We start from the raw sequence: 24,589 nt of genomic DNA on the forward strand, positions 1-24,589 counted from the left end.
TTCATCTACAGGGTTTCCTTCTAGAAGCACCCTGGCCCAGGCTTGCTGGTTAGCAGGCGCGTTTCTAAGCGGGACCTGCTGCCCCTCTTCTCATCCCCACCCAGTGCTGGCCTCAGGGCGAAGCTCCTGGCAGCAGGGACCAGGTGCACCTTCTGGCGCTCTAGAGCCGATCGGAACCTGGGGAAGGGCTGCAAACACAGTGCCTCGTGGGGTCCTAGACCCATTCACAGGCCTGTCCCCAGCAGACAGAGAGCTTTCAGACAGCATGTCAACAGCCATAGGTCCCTGTCCCCCAGGCAACAGCCCTCCCCTCCCGTCCAGGTCCGAGCGAGGGGTGGTGTACTTACAGAGATCAGGTCCAGCTGTATGGTTCCCGTGTTCTCGGGGTCCAGCTGCTTAAATATCCCTGGGGAGGGAGAAAAACAGGGTGTCCCCCATGAGCGAGGGGCAGCGACGGGCACGTCGTCTCCTTCCCCTCTGGCAGCCGCGTCACTGATCTCCCAAGCTGTCATTTCCTCCCTCCTTCCCCCGACGAGACAAGGATTTCCACCCTCAACTGGACAGACAGGCCTCTGGGCCCGGCGAGCCCACCCACGTGGAAGGCGGCTGCTCTCGCACGTGGGAACTGACACGCGTCCTCCCCCAGCGGCTACTTACTGAACAGCGTCTCCAGGCGAATCAAGCAGCGGACGAAGTTATCGAAGTCGATGATGAGGTCGTCGTCGGCGAAGCGAGCCACGATGACCTGGTGGAGCTGGCAGGGCAGCTTGAAACCTGAGGGGGGAGGATGAGCAGACGCTGGCTCAGGACGGGACCGCACCCCGAGCTCTGAACACAGGTTGTGGAACAGACGTGGCCCTTTAAGTGGCAACTATGATCGCTCCTGTCCGCTGGCTGCTCGCCGAGGAGGCCGGGTTGGTTTTGCAGAGCCAGGGCCTTCGACTGTCATTTCCAGACTGTCCCCCTGCACCCTGCCTGGCTCCTCACTGTCCAACAGGGAGGACTTGTCCTGTCTGTTCCCACTTCCACGCTCACACTGTTCCAGGGAGTGAGCCACTGCCTCTCCTGTTTGTTCAGCGCTGCGTCATCTCGGCGACTAGGTTCTGCCTGGATGCATGTGGCAGAAGCTGCTCCTGGTAAACAAATATGATTTCCCTCCAGGAATAGATTTGTTCAGGGGTCCTGGCTGCCTGGGATCAAGGTCACACTTCCCAGCATCCCTTGCAGCCCTCTGGGGCCTGGTGACCACGTTCCGGCCGTGGGACGTGTGTGCAGTGACCTGTGTGTCTTTCGGGATGGGGGTGTGATGGCAGGCCACCCTGGGCTCACGGCCACATGCTAAGGGCTGGTGACAGAGCAGCCGGGTCCCTAACAGCAGGCGGCACCCTCCCAGCCTTGAACTTCTTCAGCTTGGGGGGTGGTTAAGTGAGAAAATGATGCATCTTGTTTAAGCCAGCGATTTGGGGTCTTTGCTAATGCAGTGAACCATCTCACATGGTCCTGTTCCCCCAAACACACCCGTCTCCCACAGGCTTGTGTCCCTTTTATCCGTGTCCCATTCTGCCAGGGACTTCCCCTAAGAGGCGTGGAGACACCCCACGTGTGCCTAACCAGCCCTGTACCCCAAAGGGGGAGCTGGGGGCGCGGCCGAGAGCTGGCCTTGCCGGCTGGACCCACCAGGCTTCTCAGAAGGAGACTTAGACTCAAGGCGGCCTCGTGGGCAGAGCATCTGGGCCTCGTTTGGTTTTACCCATCGGCCTTCACAGGGGATGAAAGGGATGGGATTGTACTAAATGAGTACCTGCTTTATCTCACCGCTCACCAAACTGCGTATTGTGTTGTGTGCGTCACACAAGCTACCAACGAGGCAAAAGGAAGTGCGATCACAGGTCTCACCTGCTTCTTCTAAGGCTTTCCGCATCTCATAGGAGTTCATGGTGCCAGACCTGTCCACGTCGATTTCCCGGTAAATTTTCTGGAATGGCAGGTGCAAGACGGTTTTGAGAACCTGCCCCAGGGCAGGGCAGGGCAGGCACAGGCCCCTCGGTGCCCAGGGGGCTGGTTTCCCAGCTCCGCGCCCCCCCGCCCCGTCGGGAGAATCGCCGTTCCTGCCGTCAGTAGCTGATGGTATTTTGCCTGTGTGAGCCGGTTTGTAAACCCGCTAGAATTCCCAAGCACAAGAGGCCACACAGCCTTTTGGGGGGCGGCTTCCAGAGACCCCGTTTCTGGTCCGCGAGCTGAAGGCGGGGAGCAGACCACTGAGCCTGCAAAGCCCTGGCCTTGCGCTCTGGGCATTTGCAGGGCCTGCCTTCATGCATCCTGAGCTCACGCCCCTGGGAGGTGCCCCTGCCCCTCCCGCTGGGCTGCTGTGTCCACAGGCTGAGCGCAGCTTGTCCCCGTCCCCGACACAACCCCGGCCCTGCCGGCGGCCCTCCCGCGCTCACTTGGTACTTTTGAATCTTCGTCCAGAGAACGTAGAACTCCTTCAGGCCCAGCTTGCCGCTGCCGTCGGACTGCCTTCAGTTAAGGAGAAACACTGGGCACTGGGACCACAGGAGCTCTGGCGGACCCCGCCCGCGGGGGTGGGAGAGCCGGAGAGACTCCTGCTGGCTCCCTGCACCCCGCTTGCTGACTGGTCTGGGGATGCCATGGGGACCCCAGATCCTGCGGAAAAGGAGCTGTCGGATGACATACAGGGGCTTCCGGTGGTTTCTAGTGGCTTGCCGATTCGGGGAGTATTCTTGGGCGCATTTCTAAGAGGCCTTTTGGGAGGGGAGCTATACAGTGGGCACCGGGAGCCCATGAGACAGAACCTCTTAGAAGCTTGGACCATCCCCGCCCAGCGCTTCTCAGGGGCATCAGGAACAAGGCGGGAAATGGATGATGCGTCTGCCCCGGGGGCAGGCGGGGGGCCGGGAAGGCGCGGGCGAGAGCAAAGGGTGAGGAGATGCTCGCGGAGGGTGGGCTCTGTATCCACCATCGACAACATCCTGGCCAGAGGATGGCCGAGGGAATACAGGTGACCCTCAACAACAGACTGCACCTGGGCAGGCCCGCTCCGATGCGGATGTTTCTCAATAAATGTGCCCGGTATTGTAAGTGTATTTTCTCTTACGATTTTAATAACATTTCCTGCAGCCTACTTTACTGTAAGAATCTATAATAATAAAAGCGTAAGATGCTAATTAGACCAGACATCCTTCCGGACGAAGCCGGGGCTGCGAGGGAAGCCCGGGTCCCGGGTGCCAGAGGGAAGCCGGTGCCGGCAGCTGGGGGAAGGAAGGCCTACTCTTGCACGAATTTCGTGCATCGGGCCTCTAGTATGGTATATAATGCCTGTCGCACACAATATGTGTACATCAGCTGTTGATGGTATTGGTCAGACTTCCGGTCAGCAGAGGCTATTAGTAGTTAAGTTTTGAGGAAGTTGAAAGTTACATGAGGATTTTCCATGATGTGGGGGGCCGGTGCCCCTCGCTGTTCAAGGGTCAAGTGTGTTTTCCTGGAGGAAGAAGTGGAAACACTGTCGCTCGGGAAACACACCCAAGCGCTGGGGGCAGAGGATGGTGGGCGTACGGTGGAGTGTCCTGCCCCAGACCCAGGAACGCGCCCACTGCCCTCTGAGCCTGGGGCCTGTCGCTTTCCCTCCCCTGAAGTTCCACACGTCCCCTCGTGACAACAGTCCTACACCCACGCAGCAGCTGGCCTCTCTGGCGGGCAGCGTGCCTGGCTCTCTCTCTGCAGGTGACGTGGCAAGCTCCCCAGCCCGTGTTCTCGGGGGCACGTGAAAGGATACATCCAGCATGTCAACCATGATCTTGCAGGTCTCCAGGCTGAAGCCATCCGACTTGATATCTTGGCCTAGAAGACAAGGTAAGAGACAGGAAAACCTCCTGCAGCCGCACTGGCGAGAGAACTTTCCAGGACCACGGTGGCAGGGTCCTGGATCGGCGCCTCTGGATACAGTGGCCACTGGGAAGATGTGAAGTGGCGCATCTGGCTACCGGCTCGGCCCGGGACAGTGCAGAGGCGCCTGCCTGCTCTGTGTGCTCGCCATGGGCAAGGGGGCTCGCACAGTGCTTTTCCTGGTGGCGGTTGTTCATCCTCACCTGAGGACATTTGTCCATTGGTTTTTAGGGGGAGTGGAAGGGAGAGGGAATGACAGAGAGAAACGTCGATTTGAGAGACACACATCGATGGGTTGCCTCCTGCACGCGCCCCAGGGCCCAGGCCGGGGAGGAGCCTGCAACCGAGGTACGTGCCCTTGACCGGAATGGAAACCACGACCCTTTAGTCCACAGGCTGACGCTCTATCCACTGACCTGAGCCGGCCAGGCCCACAGGTGCTTTTAAAATAAGTAAAACAATGACTGACTGCGTCCTGAAGTGCTCCTGGTGCAGACTCACCCGTGGAAGAGCAAAGTGGGGGCACGTGAGTTCGTGGAGGCCGGGCTGGGCCGAGGGCTTCCTTGGACCATCTGCCACAGGCGTTTTCCGAGCCTCCCTGTGCCCGGCGAGTGAGAACCCTGAGGCCCGGAAGCCACCTGGGACACCGTTCTCTCCCAGGCGGGTCCCCTCTCCTTGGTGCTGGCGTGCGAGAAGCCCACCGTTTCTGTCACGTCCTCGTTAAGGTTAGAACCTGACCCAGCGGTTCTCAACCTGTGGGTCGCGACCCCTTTGGGGGTCGAACGACCCTTTCACAGGGGTCGCCTAAGACCATGGGAAAACTCATATATAATTACATATTGTTTTTGTGATTAATCACTATGCTTTCATTATGTTCAATTTGTAACAATGAAATTGGGAGTCACCACAATATGAGGAATTGTATTAAAGGGTCACGGCATTAGGAGGGTTGAGAACCACTGATCCTAACCCGTCTCAAAGCTGCCAGTCTGGGCCCAACCCCTTTTCGGGGTGGGCAGGGGGCTGTGTGGGACGTGGGCAGCCAGGAGTCACCAGGCAGCTGGGAGGGGGGTCCGAAGCTCAGAGGCAGGGGGGAGGCTGGAGCAGGAGGCCAAGCGGCCTGGTTTCCCACCCCCACCCTCCATCTGTGCGGGAACAATGAGGCTTTAGTCAACGTGGCTCCTGCGGCCACACGTCTGAAGAGCCCTATGACCTCACCGGTGCCTGGCGGCCGCAGGGAAAACACCACCGCCTTGTTTTCCCTGCAGATTGGAGCGGGGGAGGGACTGGCCCATCCCCCTGGTGGGAACTGTGACTCCCGGAGCTCTAACAGCCATTGGTCTGGTGGCCTGCCCATTGGTCTGGTGACCACAGGGCGGGAGCCAGTATCTCCGGAGACCCTGCTGGCCCTGGGCTCTGGGCTCCAAGAGGAGGATCTACTTCGTCTCCGGGGTTAGTCTAGGGATTGCTGGGGACGCCCCACGGGGCTGACGCCCAGGCCTGCAGCACACACGCCCGTGTCTGACCCAGGCTTACCCCTTCTGACACACACCCTGCTCCTGGGCTGCTATCTTACCAAAGGCCCACGGCTCCTGTGATCACCTGAGGGGCAGAAACATAGCTGGGGGAGTCAGGTTATAGGAGCCCCGTGTGGCTCAGGGGTGAGCGTCAACCTATGAACCAGGAGGTCACGGTGCGATTCCTGGTTGGGGCACATGCCTGGGTTGCAGGCTCGATCCCCAGTGTGGGGCGTGCAGGAGGCAGCCAGTCAATGATTCTCATCATTGATGTTTTTATCCCTACAATAATAGAAAAATTATATAAGGATTCTTGACTGTGGGGGGGTCGGTGCCATGTGTGTGTGTGTGTGTGTGTGTGTGTGTGTGTGTGTCTCCCCCTACTGGTCACCAGCGGGGAGGTGAACAATCAGTCCTTGCATATTTCCTGCTTATATAAGGCTGTGCGCAGCCTGGCCCTCCAGGCCCTCGGGTCTCTGTCCAGTTTGCTCCTTCTCTGCGGAAGCCCTGCTGCCTGGGCCCAGAGCCGCCATTTCTGGGGCCTTGACGTCGCCTGCCTGGCCACTGGCTCAAATGAAGGGACATTTCTCCCAGTGAGAAATGGGCCGGCTTAGGCTCACTTACACACATGTTTGGGAGATGCAGCTTTTTAACGTCATTCCCTTAGTTTGAGTATAAGGCGGTCCATTTATTTTTCATCCTGGCTGATGATTGATCGATGCCTGTCCATCAGTGATTTCCCACTAAGGACAGCCAGGGGACGCAGGGACTCGGGGTGCTTCCCGGCTCCCATCGTCCGGGCCGCTCAGCCTTTTGTTGCCAATGACTCACCACAATAGCCACCATGTCTGGGGTACGGGCTTTCTGCTAGGCAGTTTCTAGGCCAAGCATGTCAAACTCACGGCCTATGGGCCGCATTCGGCCCACAACAAATATTTTTGCAGCCCAGCCAATATAACGGTATGTAAGAAACGTTTTAATAAAAATTTCGTAACTTTACAATATCCTGTTATACATAATTATTAATAACCAACTGCAATATTGGCTAATGACTGATTACTATAATCTAATTGTGTTGCATTCATTTCCCTTACACGCCTTACACACAGGCGCACCATTTCTCTCCGCTAACACTAGCAGCGAATATTTTAGCAGCTGATGGCCACGTCATTAGTCTTGGACTGACCTGTTTCGTGTGCGCAACGGGAAATATTTCGCTTTTAGTGAACGAGAAAAATAGGTTTATTTGCATTACGCTTATTAATTTGTGCAGTTATTCAGTGTCTGGTAAGTTAACATTCAAGAAAAAAATATTAACGTTTATTAAAATGTTCTATTATTTTATGTGAACGATGACTCCTTTATTCCAGCCCTTGTATTCAGCGTGTCTCTATCGAAATAAACCTACGTTTCTATGAAAACGGAAGCTTTTGTTTTCTTGCGGCCCACGGACACTTAGCCCGTGTTTGTTTGGCCCGCGTCAGCCTTGGAGTTTGACATGCTTGCTCTACGCGTTACTCATTTAAGAGGTAAGTAGTAACGTGACTGTCCAGCAGGTAAGGAGTCGAGTCCAGAAGGTTCTATGACCTGGTTTAGGTCCCAAAGCCAGTGAGCCATGGAGCCGGGAAGTGACTGTGACCTCCAGGCCCCGGGACCCTTGTTGTTTTGAGAATCACGTCACATAGACACCCCCCCCCCCCACTCCTCGGGGGTGCCATCCACTGGGAGGGGGGCGTGACGGTGCAAGCACAGCAGCCCAGATGTGACAAGGCGGCCGCAGGGGAAGGGGCGGGTGAGGGGTTTGCACGGAGGGGAGACTTACGCTTGGCGAGAACTCTTCTCAGGATGGTCTGCAGCTCGAAGGCCGAGATCTCCGCATCCTGTGGGCATGCAAGCAGGGCATGGTTATTGGTCCCGGGAGCCGTGTGGCACACGGAGCCATACAGGTGCCCTGCAAGCCGTGCATGGGGCAGGTCTGGGCTGGGTCTCTGCGTGTGCACCTCTCACAGGCCCCCGGAGCTGCTGGCGGGGGAGGGAGGGTGGTGGCGCCCAACCCCAGACCTAACACAGACTCTCAGTGGTCATCCCCACTCTACACGGGGAATAGAGATCAACTCTCCACTCCTCCCAAGCTGGTGTCTTAGTTCCCACGCCTCCCTCTTAGCACACCTTCCTCGCCCTCTCAGCCTCGGCCCTGGCTCCCCGTGAGCTGGTCCGGCCCCGCGGACCCTCAGAGCAGGCCCAGCACTTTCTCAGGGCTCCGTGGAGTGGTTCAGGCGTCTCCACTCACCCCCTTCCTCGGAGTAACTGGGGGCAAGCCCATTGATGAAGATCTAGGGTGGTCGCCCTGGCTGGCTTGGCTCAGTAGATAGAGCGTCCACCTGCGGACTGAAGGGTCCCAGGTTTGATTCTGGCCAAGGGCACATGCCTGGGTTGCGGGCATATCCCCAGTGGGGGGTGTGCAGGAGGCAGCTGATCGGTGATTCTCATCATTGATGTTTCTATCTCTCTCTCCTTCTCCCTCTCTGAAATCAATAAAGAAATAAGAAATATATATTTTTTAAAAGAATTTATAAAAAAAATATCTAGGATGGCTTTTTCTTGGAGTCGTGGGAAGAAAAAGGGCTGAAGAACTATGTAGACAAGGGAGGCCCCCATGGCTGAGGGATTTTGTAAGAAAAGGGAAGGCCAATGCCCGTTGTAAGTGGCTTGCATTGTCCATCTCCCCAAATATCTTTGTGGAAATCAAGGATGAGGGGCCGAGTTCCATGTCTCGGGTGGAATGGAACAGAAAGGAAATAAAAGAGCCACCGGGCGATCGAGTCAGGAGGAGCAGAGGCAGAGCTGAGGGGCTCGGGGCGGGCAGCGGTCTCGGGGGGACGTGGGCAGGAACCCGAGTGGAACCTGAGTTCCATTTGCGATTCCTCCCGCCCGGCTTCGGTTCAGTCTGTTTCCTCTCCTCTTTACTGACTTATTTAAAAAAAAATATTTTTATGGATTTCACAGAAGAAGGAACAGGGAGTGAGCGATAGAAACATCCATGATGAGAGAGAACCATGGATCGGCTGCCTCCTGCACGCCCCACACCGGGGATCGAGCCTGCAACTGGGCATGTGCCCTGACCGGGAATCAGACCGGTCCACAGGTCGACGCCCAGCCACGGAGCCACACCAGCTGGGCTTCCTCTCCCCTTGAACCTGAAGTCGCCTTGAGGACGAGAACCAGAGTCCGGGGACACCTACCTCCCCGGCCAGCTGGGCGAAGAGCCTCCTGAACCCGTCATCAATGTCGTCCTCGCTGACATCGAGCTGGAAGGTGAGACACGGAAATGAGGGACAGCGGGTCCCCCGAGGTGACGGGAAGACGCCTGCTCCCCTCCCCACCACAGGCCCTTCTCGACCTCACCCCCGGCCTGGACTGTGAGGTTTCGGGGGTTGAGATAAAGGATGGTGTAAAAACTTCATTTTTTTTCCCAGTGAAAACCCATGAGTGGGAGCAGGAACTACGCGGGAAGGAGATAGACCAGTGATGGCGAACCTATGACACGCGTGTCAGAGGTGACACGCAAACTCATTTTTTTGGTTGACTTTTCTTTGTTCAGTGGCATTTAAGTATATAAAATAAATATCAAAAATATAAGTCTTTGTTTTACTATGGTTGCAAAGATCAAAAAATTTCTATATGTGACACGGCACCAGAGTTAAGTTAGGGTTTTTCAAAATGCTGACACGCCAAGCTCAGAAGGTTCGCCATCACTGAGATAGACGCTAACGTCTCGCCTAGGTGGCTTCTCGGACATTCGACCGCGCAGCCGTTTATGAGCTGCTCTAACGGGACTCGAACGGGAGGGCCGGCCGGCCTGTCCCGGGAGGATCGGACGCTGGCCGGTGAGCGGAGCCCCCGGGGCCCTTTGAAACTGCGCCGACTCCGTGGTGTTTTCCTCCCTTGACTTTGCACTTGGCAGGACGGAGCCTTGCCTGTGCGTCTGTCCCAGCCCTTCAGGACCTGTCACTGAATCACTTTCATTTTATAGAGAAAGCATGGCCCAGAGAGGGCAGTGGCGAGAATCTCGCACCGATCAGCCCAGCACCGCGCCCGTCCTGCACAGCCCCCCATGCGCACGTGGCCTCACTCGCCCCAGCGGGTGGGTGGGTGGGGGGGGGTTGGCGCTGAAAGAGGCCTTGGTTTCCAGCTGTGACCCCCCCCAACCCTGGGGTTCCTTTCTGCCCCTCCGCTCCCGGGTGGTCCACGTACCTCTTCAAGGTCACCCTCGATCTCGTCGTCGACCACCCTGGAAAGAGAAGGAGGCTGCGTGTTACTGGGAGGGGCGTGGGGCGGAGGACGTGCTGCAGAACCACAGCTGACAGGTGGACGTGAAGTCCGGCGAGGGGCGGGCCGGCGGATCTCTCTCATCCCTGGGTCCTGGCCCGTCCCCTATTAGCGAAGATGCCCCGAGGAAGAGGGACGGCCGAGCAGCTGGGAGAGTCTGAGAATTGTTTGTTGGTTTGTTTGCTGGGTGTGGTCATCAGAGAGCACCGCGCCCCCCCCACCCCCGCACGGAGCCGGTACTCAGACAACTCGCTCCATGGCCTTGGGAACCGCCTTTTTTTTTTATCCAAACACCCTGGGCCCCGTGGATTTTTCACGCTGAGACCCCCCCGACAGACGCCGCTGCCTGCTGGCTCCCGGGGCTGCAGCGGGCAGGCCGCGTGGAGCCCATGGGTGACCCTACTGGGAGCACAGCCGTGGTCAATGTATCCCGGGCACCGTCCTGCTCCCGGGTGAGGGTACTTCAGCTCAGGGATGTCTTCCTCGGGCCCCTGGATCTTAAACTAGAGTCCCCGAGAGTCCTAAATGAAGTGCCGCCGCCGTGAAGAAGAGAGGCTAAGGGACCTCTTGGTGCTGGCGATTGGAATCAGAGTGAACATCCTGGGGCCAGGAAGTCAGACACCTTTATGGGGGCGGGGAGCGGGGAGAGTGGTATCCCATGGTGCAGGGGTCGGGGGCGTTCACCCTGGACAGCAGGAGAGTTGAGGGGCTCAAGGCTCCCCAGGTTTCTCCACATGATGGGACCATGTCAGCAGCTAGTCTGACATAAACTGACAATAACAACGTGATGATTCTGCAAAATCGGATTCTGCAATTTGCTCCATAACCACCCGTGTCTAACAGACGTCCTCCGCGTGGCCGGTTCCCCTGCTTCCCTGAGCATAACACTGAGGTCCTTCGATCCAGCAACCCCACACGACCCCCTCCAAGCAGGCGGGTGTCGCAGAAGAAGACCCTGACGCTCAGAGAGGCAGGAGCCCCGCCTGGGACAGGCCAGCGACGGGCCCGGAAGGAAGGGGGGGCGGGGAGCCAGGCGGCGAGAGGACCTACTGGTAGTCGGCTTTCTTCTCGGAGAAGACCCGCAGGCAGAAGTCCCCGTCCTTGTTGGGCTCGAAGGTGGACGGCACCACCACGTACTCGCCCGGCGGCAGCTTGAAGCGGTTGAGCACCTCCCGCAGGTTGATGTAGGTGTCCGACCGCTCCCTCGCCCGGGTCGTCAGGAAGAACTTCTTGCTCAGGTGGATGTTGGTCTGTCCGGCCAACTGATGGACAAACGGAAACAAGTGGGCGTGGAGGGCGGGCCGGGCCCCACCCCCACGTGGCTCTCGCTCGACGAGAGGATGACAGCGGCGACGTCGGCCTCCTTTAAGGGAAACAGCAGACTTTCTGCCAACGCGACAAAGGCCCGCTGAGGCCTCCAAGGCACATGCTCCAGGCACCTCACGTGCCCCCAAGTCAGCGGTTCTCAACCTGTGGGTCGTGACCCCTTTGGCGGCCGAACGACCCTTTCACAGGGGTCCCCTAAGACCATCCTGCATATCAGATATTTACACTACGATTCATAACAGTAGCAACATGACAGTGATGAAGTAGCAACGAAAATAATTTTATGTTTGGGTCACAACATGAGGAACTGTATTTAAAGGGCCAGAAGGTTGAGAACCACTGTCCTAAGTGACTCTCAGGGACGGTGAGCGTCCTCGTGGCAGGAAGCTGGGTTTCCGGTCCACGTCTACATCGACTTCTCACTGCAGGGTCCACCTTTCCCTTCAGGCTCATTTTCTTAAAATATCTTTTTATTGATTTCAGAGAGGAAGGGAGAGGAAGAGGGATAGAGACATCCATGATGAGAGAGAACCATCGATCAGCTGCCTCCTGCACGCCCCCCACTGGGGATGGAGCCTGCAACTCAGGCATGTGCCCTGACTGGGAATTGAGCCGTGACCTCCTGGTTCATAGGTCGGCACTCAACCACTGAGCCACGCCGGCCGGGCCTTCAGGCAGGTTTTAAGAACACACAGGGCTCAGGAAGAGCCTCCTGTGGTTCCAGGACCAGAGACCGTCCACCCAGAACTCAGCCACACCTGGCCTCTGCCCGCCTGGGGCAGGCAGCCTGAGGTTCCCCATGCTGAGCTCACTCCAGCAGGACCGGGGGCCTGAGCCACCTCGCCAGGGCCCTAGAGGGGCCAGGGACCAGCCCCTGCCACCTGTCACAAGACCCCCCAGCTGACAGTCTAAGCCGTTTCCATGTTGGCAAACCTGAGCCCCAGGGCTGGGGGCTGACGCCAGCCAGACGTACCTCCTCCGGAACCTGCAAAGACAGAAGCGCACGCTTAATTCCGACGCCCAGATGTGCCCGGGCACGCGCCGCGGGGACTGCGCCTTTGCTGTCCCTTTCCTCTGTAGCTTCAGCAGTCGTAACTGCATCGGCACACCCTACTCACACCATCCCACACTTAAAAAACCTCATGCCCCAGCAAAAACGTTGACAAGCCATGAGCACCATTCCCATTTTGTGGAGCATGAAGCTGAGGCACAGAGCTTTGCAGTGACTTGGCTAAGATCACCCAGTCGGCCACAGCGAAGCCACACCCGCCTCCCACCGGGGAGTGCAGGGCCCCGGGCAGAGGAAGCCAGCAAGCAGCCCAGCCGGGGTGGGTGCATCCCGGGCCCCCTCTCCAGTTTTGGGTGGGGCTTCCTCAGGGGGCTGAGAGGAGCGAAGGAGGAAGGAGGAAGGGGTGGGCAGCGAGCAAGGAGGCGAGAGGACCTGCTGGACATCAGCGCCCCCCACGCACCTCGTAGATGCCGAAGCCGATGGTGTGCATGTCCTCGCCCATCTTGCGCTGCCGCCGCCGGTGCTTCTGGATGAGCCCCACCAGGAAGGTGCAGCCGCGCTCGCCGTCCTCCTGGTCCTCGTCCTCCTCCTCCAGCTTGATGAGGTACTGCGGGTTCATCCAGAAGGTGTCTGCGCCAGAGGGCGGGCAGGTCAGGCCGGGACGCCCAGCCCTGAGCAGGTGCATGGCCGGGGGTGTGTGTGGGGGGCTCTGCCCTTGTCTCTGGGGACAGAGGGTGGAGAGGCGGGGCCGGCGGCAGACCCTGGGCAGAGGGACCAGCACGGAGGTGGGACTAGTGGGCAGCTGGCAGGGGAGCCCAGGTGATGGGGGGCTGTCTGAGTCTTTTAGGGCCTCAGCTAGCAACTTCCCTGCGGTTCCCTCTCGCTAGCCCAGGCTGGCTGGTCCTGGAGGTCGGCTTTCTCACCTGGAACAGGGTGGTGAGAGCTGCGGCACCCCTCGGGGTCCCCCTCTCCAGGCTCCGATTAGAGGTCACGGTTGGGCCTGGCTGAGGAGACTCGGGGACTAGCTCCCGCTCCTCTTTGGGGAGCCCAGGCTCCAGGAACGCCCCTGTCCTGTGTTCCCTTGCCCACCCCCCTCCCCAGGTGTCTGCCCTCCCACCTCCACACCCATTTCTAGAGGGACCTGAGATTCATTCATGTTTCAGGACAGCCATGCCGATCGCCTCTCTCACCTAACGGAATAAAACTAATTGTGGCGTCCCCGAGGGCGGCGCTTGGCAGTCTGGCTCCGCAGGCTGCTGGTGGCCTGGGTTGTAAATGAATGTTACTGGAGCACAGCCATGTCCATGCATGTACGTACGGCCGCCTCCCTCCGGGCTACAGCAGTAAAGAGAGGAATCGCCACAGCGAATGCACGGCCCACAAAGCTAAATGCATTTCCTGCCTGGACCGGGAGAGAGTGTGGTCCCTGAGCCAGTGGGCCCAGGGCCTGCCAGTGGCCCTGCAGCTGCCACCTGGGGCTGCACCCCGGAGGGAAGGATTGGAAGCCAGAGCCAGAGGTGCCGGCCAGCTGGTCGCCGGCCGACTCCTTGCTCTGGGGCCCAGGCGAGCCACATGGAGCCCAGTGTTCTCATTGGTAACAGACCATCAGTATGGGGCCAGGACCTGCCACCACAGTACTCAAAGCACTGATGCCACCGCCAGGCGGCGGGTTCAAATCCCAGCCAGCTGAGCGGCCTGGGGCAAGTCCCGTGACCTCTCTGGCCTCATCTTAGAGATGCAGGTGATCCTCCGGGCCCTGCCTCCAGACCTGGCTGTGAAGATGACGTGGAACAATGGGTGTTCCCAGCGCCCGGCTGTGCACCATACGGGGCAGATGCCATCATGACTAGATCCTTTCGGAGGGGCCAGGGGAGAGGAGGCTGGGCCATCGAGGCAGGAGAGCCAGGAGACCCGATGGAGGGTGGAGGGTGGAGGGTGGACCAGATGAGAAGTCAGCCCTTACCCCGTCTGAGCAGGGCCCATCAGCATCTGCCGAGTGAACTGGGCACTGGGGTTGCTGGGCAACAACTAGGTCTGGACATGCTCAGGGGATGAGGTTCCCAGCAGGGCTGGTGGATAAAGAGGCCCCCGGCCCGGCTGGTGTGGCTCAGTGGTTAAGCATCGACCCTTGCACCAAGAGGTCACTGGTTCGATTCCCGGTCAGGGCACATGCCCGGGGTGTGGGCTCCATCCCCAGTAGGGGGCGTGCAGGAGGCAGCCCATTGATGTTTCTATCTCTCTCCTCCCTTCCTCTCTCTAAATTAATAAAAACATTGTATCTTTAAAGAGGCCCACAGGCACGAGGTGGGATTGAGCGCTGCCTCGGTGGGTGTGGAGGAAGGCCATGGCACAGGGACTCCAGGGCGTGGCGAGGGCATCACAGAAACAGCCAGGCCTTGGTCCAGCCCGGACAGGAGGCAGGTGAGTGCAGGAGGTGATGGGGCTGAGAAAACAGGGAAGGGTGTCGCGACAGAGACGCAGGGACAAGGAAGGCAAAGGGTCCCAGGGGCCAGAGCTGCCACCAGGGGCCCGCGGGCTGCGATGTGCCCTTCGGGGAGGGTGAGGGGGAGCCTTACTCGGGTAGTTCCGGCAGCCTCCCGCGGTGGAGCCCCGCCTCCAGTTCCCGTCCATCTTGGTGAGCTTCCACTTCTTGTAGCTGTCGGCCGTGAGCGTGTCCGGAGTCAGGTTGCAGATCTCCAGGCGGGAGTACTGCCTCAGGAAGTCGCTGAAAGACATCCTGGCAAAGAAGGGGCCCGGGCATCGGGGTTACAAGTGGGCACACCCATCATCTTAACCAGGGCCAGGCAGAGCAGCCAGGGGGAGCCCCCAGACCCGGAGAATGAAATGAGACAGCACACGGGCACTTGCTTGGTAAATGGCAAGGTGTCTGCAGAGGGAGGTGGCCAGAGTGGCACAGACACACACATGAGTGTAGGTCTATTGAGCTACGGGACCAGTTTCTTTTCTTTCTTTCTTTCTCTTTCTTTCTTTCTTTCTTTCTTTCTTTCTTTCTTTCTTTCTTTCTTTCTTTCTTTCTTTTTGTTAATCCTCACTGTGGGTTTTTTTTTTCATTGATATTTAGAGAGAGTGGAAGGGAGGGGTGGAGACTCAGAGAGAAACATCAATGTGAGAGAGACACCTCCACTGGTTGCCTCCCACACAAGCTCCGACCAGGGCTGGGGATGCAGCCTGCAACCTCGGTATGTGCCCTTGACAGGAATCGAACCCAAGACCCTTCAGTCCGTGGCTGACACTCTAACCACTGAACAAAACCAGCCAGGGTCAAGGGACCAGCTTCTTAAGGCGATGGACGACCCTCCAGAGAAGTGCCCTGTTTTCTCTTGGGATCTGAACACGACCCCAGGGCCCGCTCAGCTGCCCCCGTGAGCCCACTCAGCTCTGAACCCCCGGTGGAGAGGGACACACTAAAGAAGAGCTTTGAGAGTTTTTGCGTTCAGGGTCTTGTCGTGATTTAAAACAACAAACCCCGGATCCCATGCCCGGGGCCCTCGCCACATAATCTCACTGAGTTTCTAGTAAAGATCGCAGGGCAGACCTCTTTCCCCGAAGCCTCTGATCATCTCACCAGAATTCTCCGTCTTCATGCCGCCTGGTCAGCCTTTCCCTCACCTCTGGGTCCACGGTGTTCCAGTTCGGGCAGCTGCGAAACCGAGCCCCAGGAGATGCGTTAGAACTAGTATAGGGCGACCATGATTTCTCCCCAAGGCTCCCCCAAACCGAGGACCAGGGACGGGCTGTCTGGCCTCCGAGGGCCCAGACGCCAGTAAGGGAGGGAGGTGGCGCACACATGGCAGAGACGTGCGTGGAGCAAGGTGATTCATTGAAGGGAGAGGGAGAGAGAAACATCAATGATGAGACAGAGTCATTGATCGGCTGCCTCCTGCACGCCCCCTACTGGGGATTGAGCCCACAACCCGGGCCTGTGCCCTGACCGGGTATCGAACCGTGACCTCCTGGTTCATAGGTCGACGCTCAGCCACTGAGCCACGCCGGCCAGGCACTGGCAGCAATTTCAAGGGGTCACTGACAATCTGACGGCCGACCCGTGGTAGTGGCCAGGGAGAAGGTGTTAGAACTGCGGGTGCTGGGTGGTGGCGGAGGAGGGGGAAGGTCACGTGAGGGGCTCACCTGGGACCCAGTCGAAGGTGTAACCCCACCAGGGAGCCCCGGAAATCACCGGAAGGAAAGGCTTCTCTCTGGTCTTAGGCACAAAGTTTACGTCCTTGGACCAGAACAAGCGCTTGGGGGAAGAGAGGGGCATTTCCCCCCTGAAAGTCCAATAGCAGGAGAACCTGAGCGAGGGAGGGGCGAAGCTCGGGAGGATGAAAGGAATGAGCACCAACAGGGGCCCTGGGCCTTATAAAGGCGCCGGTGGCCAGGATGTGCTGGTTAAAAGCGCCTTCGAAGGACCCCCTGCCCGTGGACCCCACTCGGCATGGCCCGTGCTCCCGGGGCTCATTCCCTCCTTTCCCCAGAGCCTCCCAGCAGGACGCACCCGCCCAGCCCCAGCTGTGCTCCTCACTTGTCATTCCACTTCCCGGTCCACTCCACCTCTCCCCAGGGGTTCCGGATGCGGATCAGCTTCTCCAGGCTTCCTCGGCTTTCCACCTGCAGCAGGGCAGGGAGGGAGGGGTCGAGTTCAAGCCAGGCCTGGGGGTTCTCGGGCCCAGAGCCGCCTCCTTGAGCCCCGGGGGTTGAGTCCATGTTATAAGGGGGCGGAGGAGGGGATCCACAAAAAGGCGGGGCCCCCCTGCTGCCCAGCTGTGACGGCTCTCAGGACCCCGCGCTCCGAGAGCCCGGGGCACACATGCATTTGTTCTGGACTCTGCGTTGACACCTGACCTCTGAGCCTCAGTTTAACTGGCTGATAGGATGCATGTGTCACAGGAGCTCAGGGAAGCTGGTGATGCATGGTAAGCAATGCGGTGCATGGCTGTTGACTGAATCCTGGATGGGGGGGGTGCTCTATAAAGGGTATTTGGGGGAGACATACACAGGGAGTCAATAGCGTGTCAAACACTAAGCAGAGGAAAGTGTCCTTTCTTTCTTGTAACTGGTCCATAGAGTAAGGTGGTTCTAAAACCAAGTAAAACCCCAGCGCCGGGCTCGGAGCCTGCGGCCGGCAGAGGGCGGCAGGGGGCAGCACCGGGCAGCAGGGGGCAGCACCGGGCAGCAGGGGGCAGCACCGGGCAGCAGAGGGCAGCACCGGTCAGCATAGGGCGGCACCCGGAGGGAGAGGCCAGGACGCCCAGCGAGTCCTGCCTGGACCTCAGGAATGCGAGGCCTATTCAGAAAACAACTGCGGGAATCGCCCCCCTCCCCCCCGCCCCCGCCCTGGGCAGTCACAGCCATAAGCGTGCTTTGGCCTTTGTGTTACGTTAGGGAGCGAACCCCCTGAAAATCCCCGCGGGCGTTACCTCCTCGGCTCCGGTGACGGAGTACGCGTGCCCCTTCACCAGCTTCTGGTACGTGATGGCCTCCGAGTCCGCAATGCTGGTGATCTGGGAACGCGGGGGCGGGGGGGGGGGGGGAGGGGGGGGGATCAGCCGGGTTGGGCGCACCCTGCCTGCCCCCACCCCTCCCCCATCGCTCACTGGGATTCGGATGCGGGCTCCACTACTGCAGGGGCGTGGCCCGCGGAGGGCGTGGCCTCGGGGGGGGGGGGACTGACTGTTGCCTAGCAACCCCTGGGTTCCAGGCGATGCTCGCTAAGGTGGGCAGGGCTGGGCCAGAGTTGCACATTGCGGCAGTGGGTTCCCTGGGGCGCTGTTGGGGGCTCACTCGGGCCAGAGCAGACCGGACCGGAGCGGATAGGTGGGGGGCGGGGGGGCAGGGAGGCCCGCACTCACATCGATGGAGCAGCCCAGCAGAGAGCCTTTCTGCAGAGCCTTCTGGATGATCCTGAACAGGTCGGCCGGGGCCTTCTTCAGCTCGTACCACTCGGCGATGCCTCCCGTGAAGTCCTCGAAGCCCTCGGTGGTGGCGCCCCCTGAGAGCGCTTCATAGCACCCGTTGATCCTACGGGAGGGGAAGAGGTCCTGCCGCCACCTGACTCATCGCCTCTCAATGCTTCCCCTTCTGGATGCAGCCTGGCTGTTGCCTAGCAACCCCTGGGGGCCTTCATTGGATGCTCCAGGGACCCTCTGCCCAGATTCTCCTGTCCTTGCCTCCAAGTTACCGTCTCCACAGCTACCGTTTCCCTGGTACTTTGAAAGGTTTTTTTGAAAACCTCACAGCAGCTGAGAGTTGGAAGGCCCTGGTGATTTTGTGGTCCCACCTCCCGTATTGATCCTTCCTACTCGTGACAGGAGAGGGGAGGGCTGCCAGTTGGCTGTTTGGCATTTGTAGCTTGAAAAACGACAACAATTCAATAACGAAGGCACTTTCCCAAGCACAGGCAGTGCACTGGGACTCGGGGCGCCCTGGGGCTCTGCTAACTCTGCTGTTTGAGCACTTGACCGAGGAGTGGCTCTGAGGGCTAGATCCTCACAGCGGGGTGTGTGGGTCCCCGCCCTCCTCGCTGGCAGGGGCAGTAAGAACAGAGACCCCGGCGCCTGAGAGCCGGTCACTTTGATGGACTGAGCCCAGACCGCATGGCCAGGACGAGGCCTTTCTGGGGGGCCTGATGAGGGGGGGGGCTGATGTGGGCCTTCCCATTGGCAATGGGCAGTGTTGCACCCTGGACGCCTGGGCTTTGGGCCTCGTGGGGTGGGACACAGCTGGGAAGATCATGGAAACCGTTTCTGATCAGAGATACCGTATGTCCCGGGCAAACTTCCCTCCTGTTCATACCCTGCAATGGATGGTTTGTCCCATTGGCAAGAAGGCTCTGCTGTGCTCAGCTGGCAAAAATGCACTGTGACCTGCCAGGGGTAGCAGCCGGCCTGCTCAGCGCCATGATCCGTTCCTGTGCCCGCGGTGACAATGGCCTAGTGGTCACTGGGCAGTTTCGTAACGAGGCCAGGCCCTGCATGCATGATCGCCTTGAATTCAGAGCCCGGTTTGGGCCCAAGAAGCCCTTCGATAGGATAGGTCTGTTTCTCAAAGTCTCCTGGGAGTGGTTGCTGCTGTTTCTGGAATCCAGGGCAGCTGGGGGGTGCTGGGGGGGGGGGGGGGGCGGGGCGGGGGAGGGGGTTGGCGCTGCCACAGGGACCGCGGCACTCACTTGGCGTAGGCCTTCTCCAGCAGCGCGCTCCAGAACTCGCTGCCCTCTGCCGAGTGCACGAACAGCAGCTCCCCGTTCTTGGTGGGCAACCTGTCGTCCACCACCACCTCCACCCACTCGCCGTACTGCCAGAACTGGGCACAGGGAGGGAAGGGGTGGCTGGAGCAGCGGGGGGCCGCACGGGGACCCGCAGGAGCCTCAGCTGCATCTGTCCCTCCCCACCCCCCTTCTCCTACAAAACCATCTGAGGTGGAGGACGACCCCAGGGTTGGCTGAGCTGAGTCGCCTGGCGCAGCTTTCCTTCTAAACCCCCTCCTGCGGGCAGGACCCCACCAAGAGGCCGAGACAGCAGCCCTGGTCCCCACCCCGCCCCCCCCCACCACACCCCCCCGCCAGCACTCCGCCCTGCCCCTTCAGCTTTTACGAACATTTCTCATTGACCAGCATAAAAGGGCAGTGAGCAGCTCCTTAACACTGGGGTTCAGACCCCAAATAATAACCTTTTTAACCCCCCAATTACTCCCTGAGCACCTGTTCTATCTGCCTCCCTCTTTGCCTGAACCAGGGCCCCCTGGCCACCCTCACAGGGCCCTGGGTCAGGAGCAGGCAGGAGCTTTCTGCTGCTTCTCTGTCCTTTGCAAACTGCATTGCTCACAGGTGTATGCAAACTCTGGGGACTGAGCTCTCTGGCCACACCAGGGGACCTGCTCCCACCCCCAGGCCCTGCCCTCAGGCCCTGCCTCCAGACCCTGCTCCCACCCCCAGGCCCTGCCCCCACCCCCAGGCCCTGTGGAGGAGAAGCTTGGACCAACCGCTAAGTCACCTGGAAGTGGAAGATCCCGGCGTAGTTTTCCTGGAAGCTCTGGTTTAAGGGGACGACTCTCGCCAGGACTTCTTCGTTCAAGGTGAGGGAGGCGATGGCTGCCAACAGCCAGCAGTCACCTGTGGGCACAGCGTGCGGGGATGTTCAGCACCTTGTCGGCCTCTGCACCTGGAAGCCCTGGCCCCGCCTCAGGCAGGAGGAGGGCCAGGCTGCGGGAGAGTTTTGTTGGGACAGTCATTGGTGGTGACGGGAGAATTCAGTTCCGAGACCCAGAACCGTGTGGTCGCAGGCCTTGTCCTCACCCAGCTGGGCCTGGGGTGAGGAACTAAGGAGTGAGGAGCCCGCTGGGCAGCTGGGGCTTCTGAGAACAGAGGGGCCAAAGGTGAGCTTGAGCGAGAGGAAGAGACGTGAGGGGTGGGGAGTGGTCGAAGGCTGTACCTCTTCGGGGCGATCGTTTACCGACTTAAAAAGTGGCCCATGTCCTCGGCTAGAGTCACCATCGTAAAAATGCCACTTCCTCTTAAGTTAGTCTCTAAATTTAATGCAATCCCAATAAAAATAGCAAGAGGATTTTTTAAAAAAAATTTTGGAACTCAGCTGATTCTGACGTTTATAAATAGGAGAAAACTAAACATAAAGCTTAGCCAGAAAAATTCTCAAAGGCAAGGGAGTCTGCCTGTCAGATATTCAGAACAGGCAAAGCCGGAGGGATTAAAACAACACTGAACTTGTGCGTAAGGACACAGACAGGTGAACGGCACAGAATAGAGGCCCGGAAACAGCTCCACACGCAGGAACTAGGAAAGATAGATGATTCACAAGTAGAATTGCAACAGCCGAGTAGCCACTTAGAAAAAAAATCAAGTCATAGCTCATCTTGTCACAGGGCTAAATTCTAACTGCAATAATATTTATCTATAAACATTTAACATTATCAATCTTAAATATATATTTTACTATAGTCACAGAAGTATGATAAATCTAGACTTGTATTTGCATATTTATTATATATTTATGTATTGATATCATATATTTTAATTTATATTTACGTTATGATGATATATTTACATTATGATGATATTATAAATGTAATTATTTGCATAAGTCCATAAACATTCTGGAAGAGACCAGCGGAGAATTCTATTATAACCTCAGAGTGGAGCTCAGCTACCAAATTGTAAACTGGAAGTCACAGAATTCTTCGATGATGACTTTAACTACATCAAAGTAAAAAAATAAAAAGACACGGTAAAGCAAACCTCACAATCAGCAAAGTCAAACTATGAAAATAATGGAAAAATATCTGTTACTCAGAAATATCTGTTACTCAGATCCCAGAACAATAGTTATAAACTTTATAGAAACAGAGAAAAAAATGAGGGATCAGTAGAAAAATGGGCAAAGACAGAGCCGAGCTGTGGAAGAAAGGAAAAGTTGCTGTCTCACACATTTTATTTTTTTAAATATACTTTATTGATTTTAGAGAGTAAGGGGGAGAGAGAGAAACATCAATGAGAGAAAATCATTGATTGGCTGCCTCGTGCACGCCCCCTACTGGGGATCGAATGCCCTTGGCCAAATCGAACCTGGGACCCTTCAGTCCGAAGGCAGACACTCTAACCATTGAGCCAGACCAGCTAGACCAGGGGTGGGCAAACTTTTTGACTCGAGGGCCACAATGGGTTCTTAAACTGGACCGGAGGGCCGGAACAAAAGCATGGATGGAGTGTTTGTGTGAACTAATATAAATTCAAAGTAAACATCATTACATAAAAGGGTACGGTCTTTTTTTTTTTTTTTTTAGTTTTATTCATTTCAAACGGGCATGGGCCGTAGTTTGCCCACGGCTGAGCTAGGGCCATGTCTCACACATATTAAAGGGGCTCACCCTCACTCATTGTAAGAGAAACATAAAGCAAAACTGAGCTGAAATATCATCTTTCCCCTTTCAGACTGTAGAGATCAAAATGTGGGATGAATCTGCTGCCCTGTCCCTTAGGGACTTGTTCCTCCGCGGGCCATGGGGACAGCTGGGTCAGTGACAGCCCAACCAGATACAGATGCTGCTTCCAGCTGAGCTGGGCCCTTTCTGAGACCCTGGTGTCCGCCGTGGCCAGCAGACCTGACACTCTGCCTGCTAGGACCACCTGCCCCCCAGGGAGGGAGGCCACCTGGGCCACCAGAGCCCCAGCTTTGGAAGGCAGGGGACAGAAGTCCTGCGGAGCCAGGGCCACCCCTGGAAGCTGGTGGAGGGCCGGCTCTAGAGCAGCGGTTCTCAACCTGTGGGTCGTGACCCCTTTGGGGGGTCGAACGACCCTTTCACAGGGGGTCGCCTAAAACCATCGGAAAACACATATATAATTACATATTGTGTTTGTGATGAATCACTATGCTTTAATGATGTTCGATTTGTAACAATGAAATTGGGGGCCACCACAACATGAGGAACTGTATGAAAGGGTCTCGGCATGAGGAAGGTTGAGAACCACTGCCCTAGAGGAAGTATCCGCCCTGCCAGGAGCCCAGGCCTGTGTGATGGCGGCTGATGAGTCACAGGGGCTGTCCCTTCTGCAGATGTTTCACGCCTGGCAGCGGCCCAGGAACGGGCACCCCAGGCCGGAATCCCCCCACGCAAATCACGACGCGTTTACATCAGCGGCTGTGGAGAGAGGGGGGGTGCCCCACTCACATCCCATACCCAGGAGGCCTTCAGCCTCCTGTGGCTGCTCACAGATGCGAACCCGGGGTCCCCTCTCCCTTCCGGCCCCCAAAGCCAGAGGGAAGGGGGGAGAGGAGGGTGCGGAGGCCTAAGGCTCACACTCACACTCTGAACTTGGGCGGCAACTTCCAGGCACTCAGCAGGGGGTCCCCCCAGGCAGCTGCCTGGCGTGTCCGTGTCCGTGTCAGCTGGGCCAGGAGGGAGCCACCTGGTGCAGGTTTCACCTTTGTGCCCCTTTCCCTGCAGCCAACCAACCGAGATCCCCAGGGTCACTGCCTGAGGTCAGAGCTTTAATCTGCCAGGACTCCAGCCCACAGCACCTGCCTGCCAGGCTGTCCAACCCACACCCTTCCTCCCCTGGTCCCGGCCTCACAGACCCCGCAGGAGAGGAGGGTGTCCCTGGCCTGGACTCTGGTGTGAAAGTCCTCCCTCCTCCTCCTCCTCCTCCTCCTCCTCCTCCTCCTCCTCCTCCTCCTCCTCCTCCGAATTCTTCCTCATCTCCGGGAGGGACCAGCGGGAGGGCATCTATTTCCCTGACTTCCTGGAAAAAGTCTCCCTGAGGCTGGGCAGCTAAAGGCGGGCACCAACATGGACTGAGCAGGTTCCTTGGCCCTTGAGCTCACAAATGTGAGTTGAAGCCCCGTTTTCGGGGGGACGCAGGGGGAGGGGGCTGCTGGCGGGGAAGGGGCCGATTTTGGAGTCACAGGAGTCAGCGGTGGTGGGGCCTTAGGAGGGTCTGGTCCAACCCTCCCAGCTCAGAGACAGGGGACCGGCCGAGGCTGGAACCGCGCTGTGTGGTGGCCAAGCCTGGGGCGGCCGGGGCAAGACAAGGGCCTGGGGTTGTTAGGGTTCGAGGTTCACCCCTGCCCTGTTTAGGACACTGTCTAGACCAGCGGTTCTCAACCTGTGGGTCGCGACCCCTTTGGGGGTCGAACGACCCTTTCACAGGGGTCGCCTAAGACCATCAGAAAACACGTATATAATTACATATTGTTTTTGTGATTAATCACTATGCTTTAATGATGTTCAATTTGTAACCATGAAATTGGGGTCACCACCACATGAGGAACTGTGTTAAAGGGTCTCGGCATGAGGAAGGTTGAGAACCACTGCTCTAGATGCAGCAGGAAGGAGAGCGGGACAGCAGCCCCAGGGGAGAAAGTCTGCGAAAGAACATTGACAGCCAGAAAAGTCAGAGGAAGTGATGACTCATGGAGGCAGGCATCTCTCCAGTTGGGAGGGGCTGCTGGGAGGCGGACACAGAGGGGGGAGGGGAGCTGCGGGGGGGGGGGGGGGGGATGAGACAACTGCTTTTAAGAGAAAAAAATGCATTTACTTTCTCCATCACACCAGCCAACACTTTTCTAGTCCTTTTTTTTTTTTCTAATATATTCTTATTGATTTCAGAGAGGAAGGGAGAGGAAGAGAGAGAACAAACATCAATGATGAGAATCATTGATCGGCTGCCTCCTGCAGGCCCCACACTGGGGATCGAGCCTGCACCCCACAATTCTGCAAAACGAAGAGTGTGCACCTGCCCCCTCCACATTCGTCTCCTCGTATATTTGTCCCCCCCCGCCGAGTGCCACCCACGTACAGGCCCCAGGTTTGCCTCCCCCTCCTGGCCCTTCCCTTCTGACATGAGTTTTTAGAGATGAAGACCTGCTCATCTCCTTTTCCCCTTTCCCTCCCATCCTCTCTCTCTTCTGCTATGATTTGGCGAAGGGACTTTGCACGTTGCTGAACTCAGTAATAATCGCGGCCCCTAAATTGG

At 57.9% G+C, this 24,589-nt stretch overlaps 1 protein-coding gene across 1 annotated transcript in view; it reads right to left on the reverse strand.

The window, feature by feature from the left end:
• The window catches only part of CAPN2 (calpain 2), a 36,249-nt gene that overhangs the window by 2,935 nt on the left and 8,725 nt on the right, over positions 1–24,589 (reverse strand). Inside the window, exons 3-20 of the mRNA XM_070401200.1 lie at positions 20,097–20,215; positions 19,274–19,407; positions 17,958–18,126; positions 17,526–17,609; positions 16,631–16,716; positions 15,674–15,748; positions 14,664–14,824; positions 12,548–12,717; positions 12,052–12,063; positions 10,803–11,014; positions 9,678–9,714; positions 8,666–8,731; positions 7,246–7,303; positions 3,797–3,861; positions 2,445–2,513; positions 1,897–1,975; positions 658–774; positions 348–406 (exon numbers count right to left, since the gene is read on the reverse strand). Coding sequence (XP_070257301.1) covers positions 348–406; positions 658–774; positions 1,897–1,975; positions 2,445–2,513; positions 3,797–3,861; positions 7,246–7,303; positions 8,666–8,731; positions 9,678–9,714; positions 10,803–11,014; positions 12,052–12,063; positions 12,548–12,717; positions 14,664–14,824; positions 15,674–15,748; positions 16,631–16,716; positions 17,526–17,609; positions 17,958–18,126; positions 19,274–19,407; positions 20,097–20,215 — 1,772 coding nt within the window. The remainder of the gene's footprint in view (positions 1–347; positions 407–657; positions 775–1,896; positions 1,976–2,444; positions 2,514–3,796; positions 3,862–7,245; positions 7,304–8,665; positions 8,732–9,677; positions 9,715–10,802; positions 11,015–12,051; positions 12,064–12,547; positions 12,718–14,663; positions 14,825–15,673; positions 15,749–16,630; positions 16,717–17,525; positions 17,610–17,957; positions 18,127–19,273; positions 19,408–20,096; positions 20,216–24,589) is intronic.

The sequence above is a fragment of the Myotis yumanensis genome, unplaced genomic scaffold, assembly GCF_028538775.1.
Source record: "Myotis yumanensis isolate MYYU_CA2020_CCGP unplaced genomic scaffold, mMyoYum1.0.hap1 SCAF_22, whole genome shotgun sequence".
Lineage (NCBI taxonomy): Eukaryota > Metazoa > Chordata > Mammalia > Chiroptera > Vespertilionidae > Myotis > Myotis yumanensis.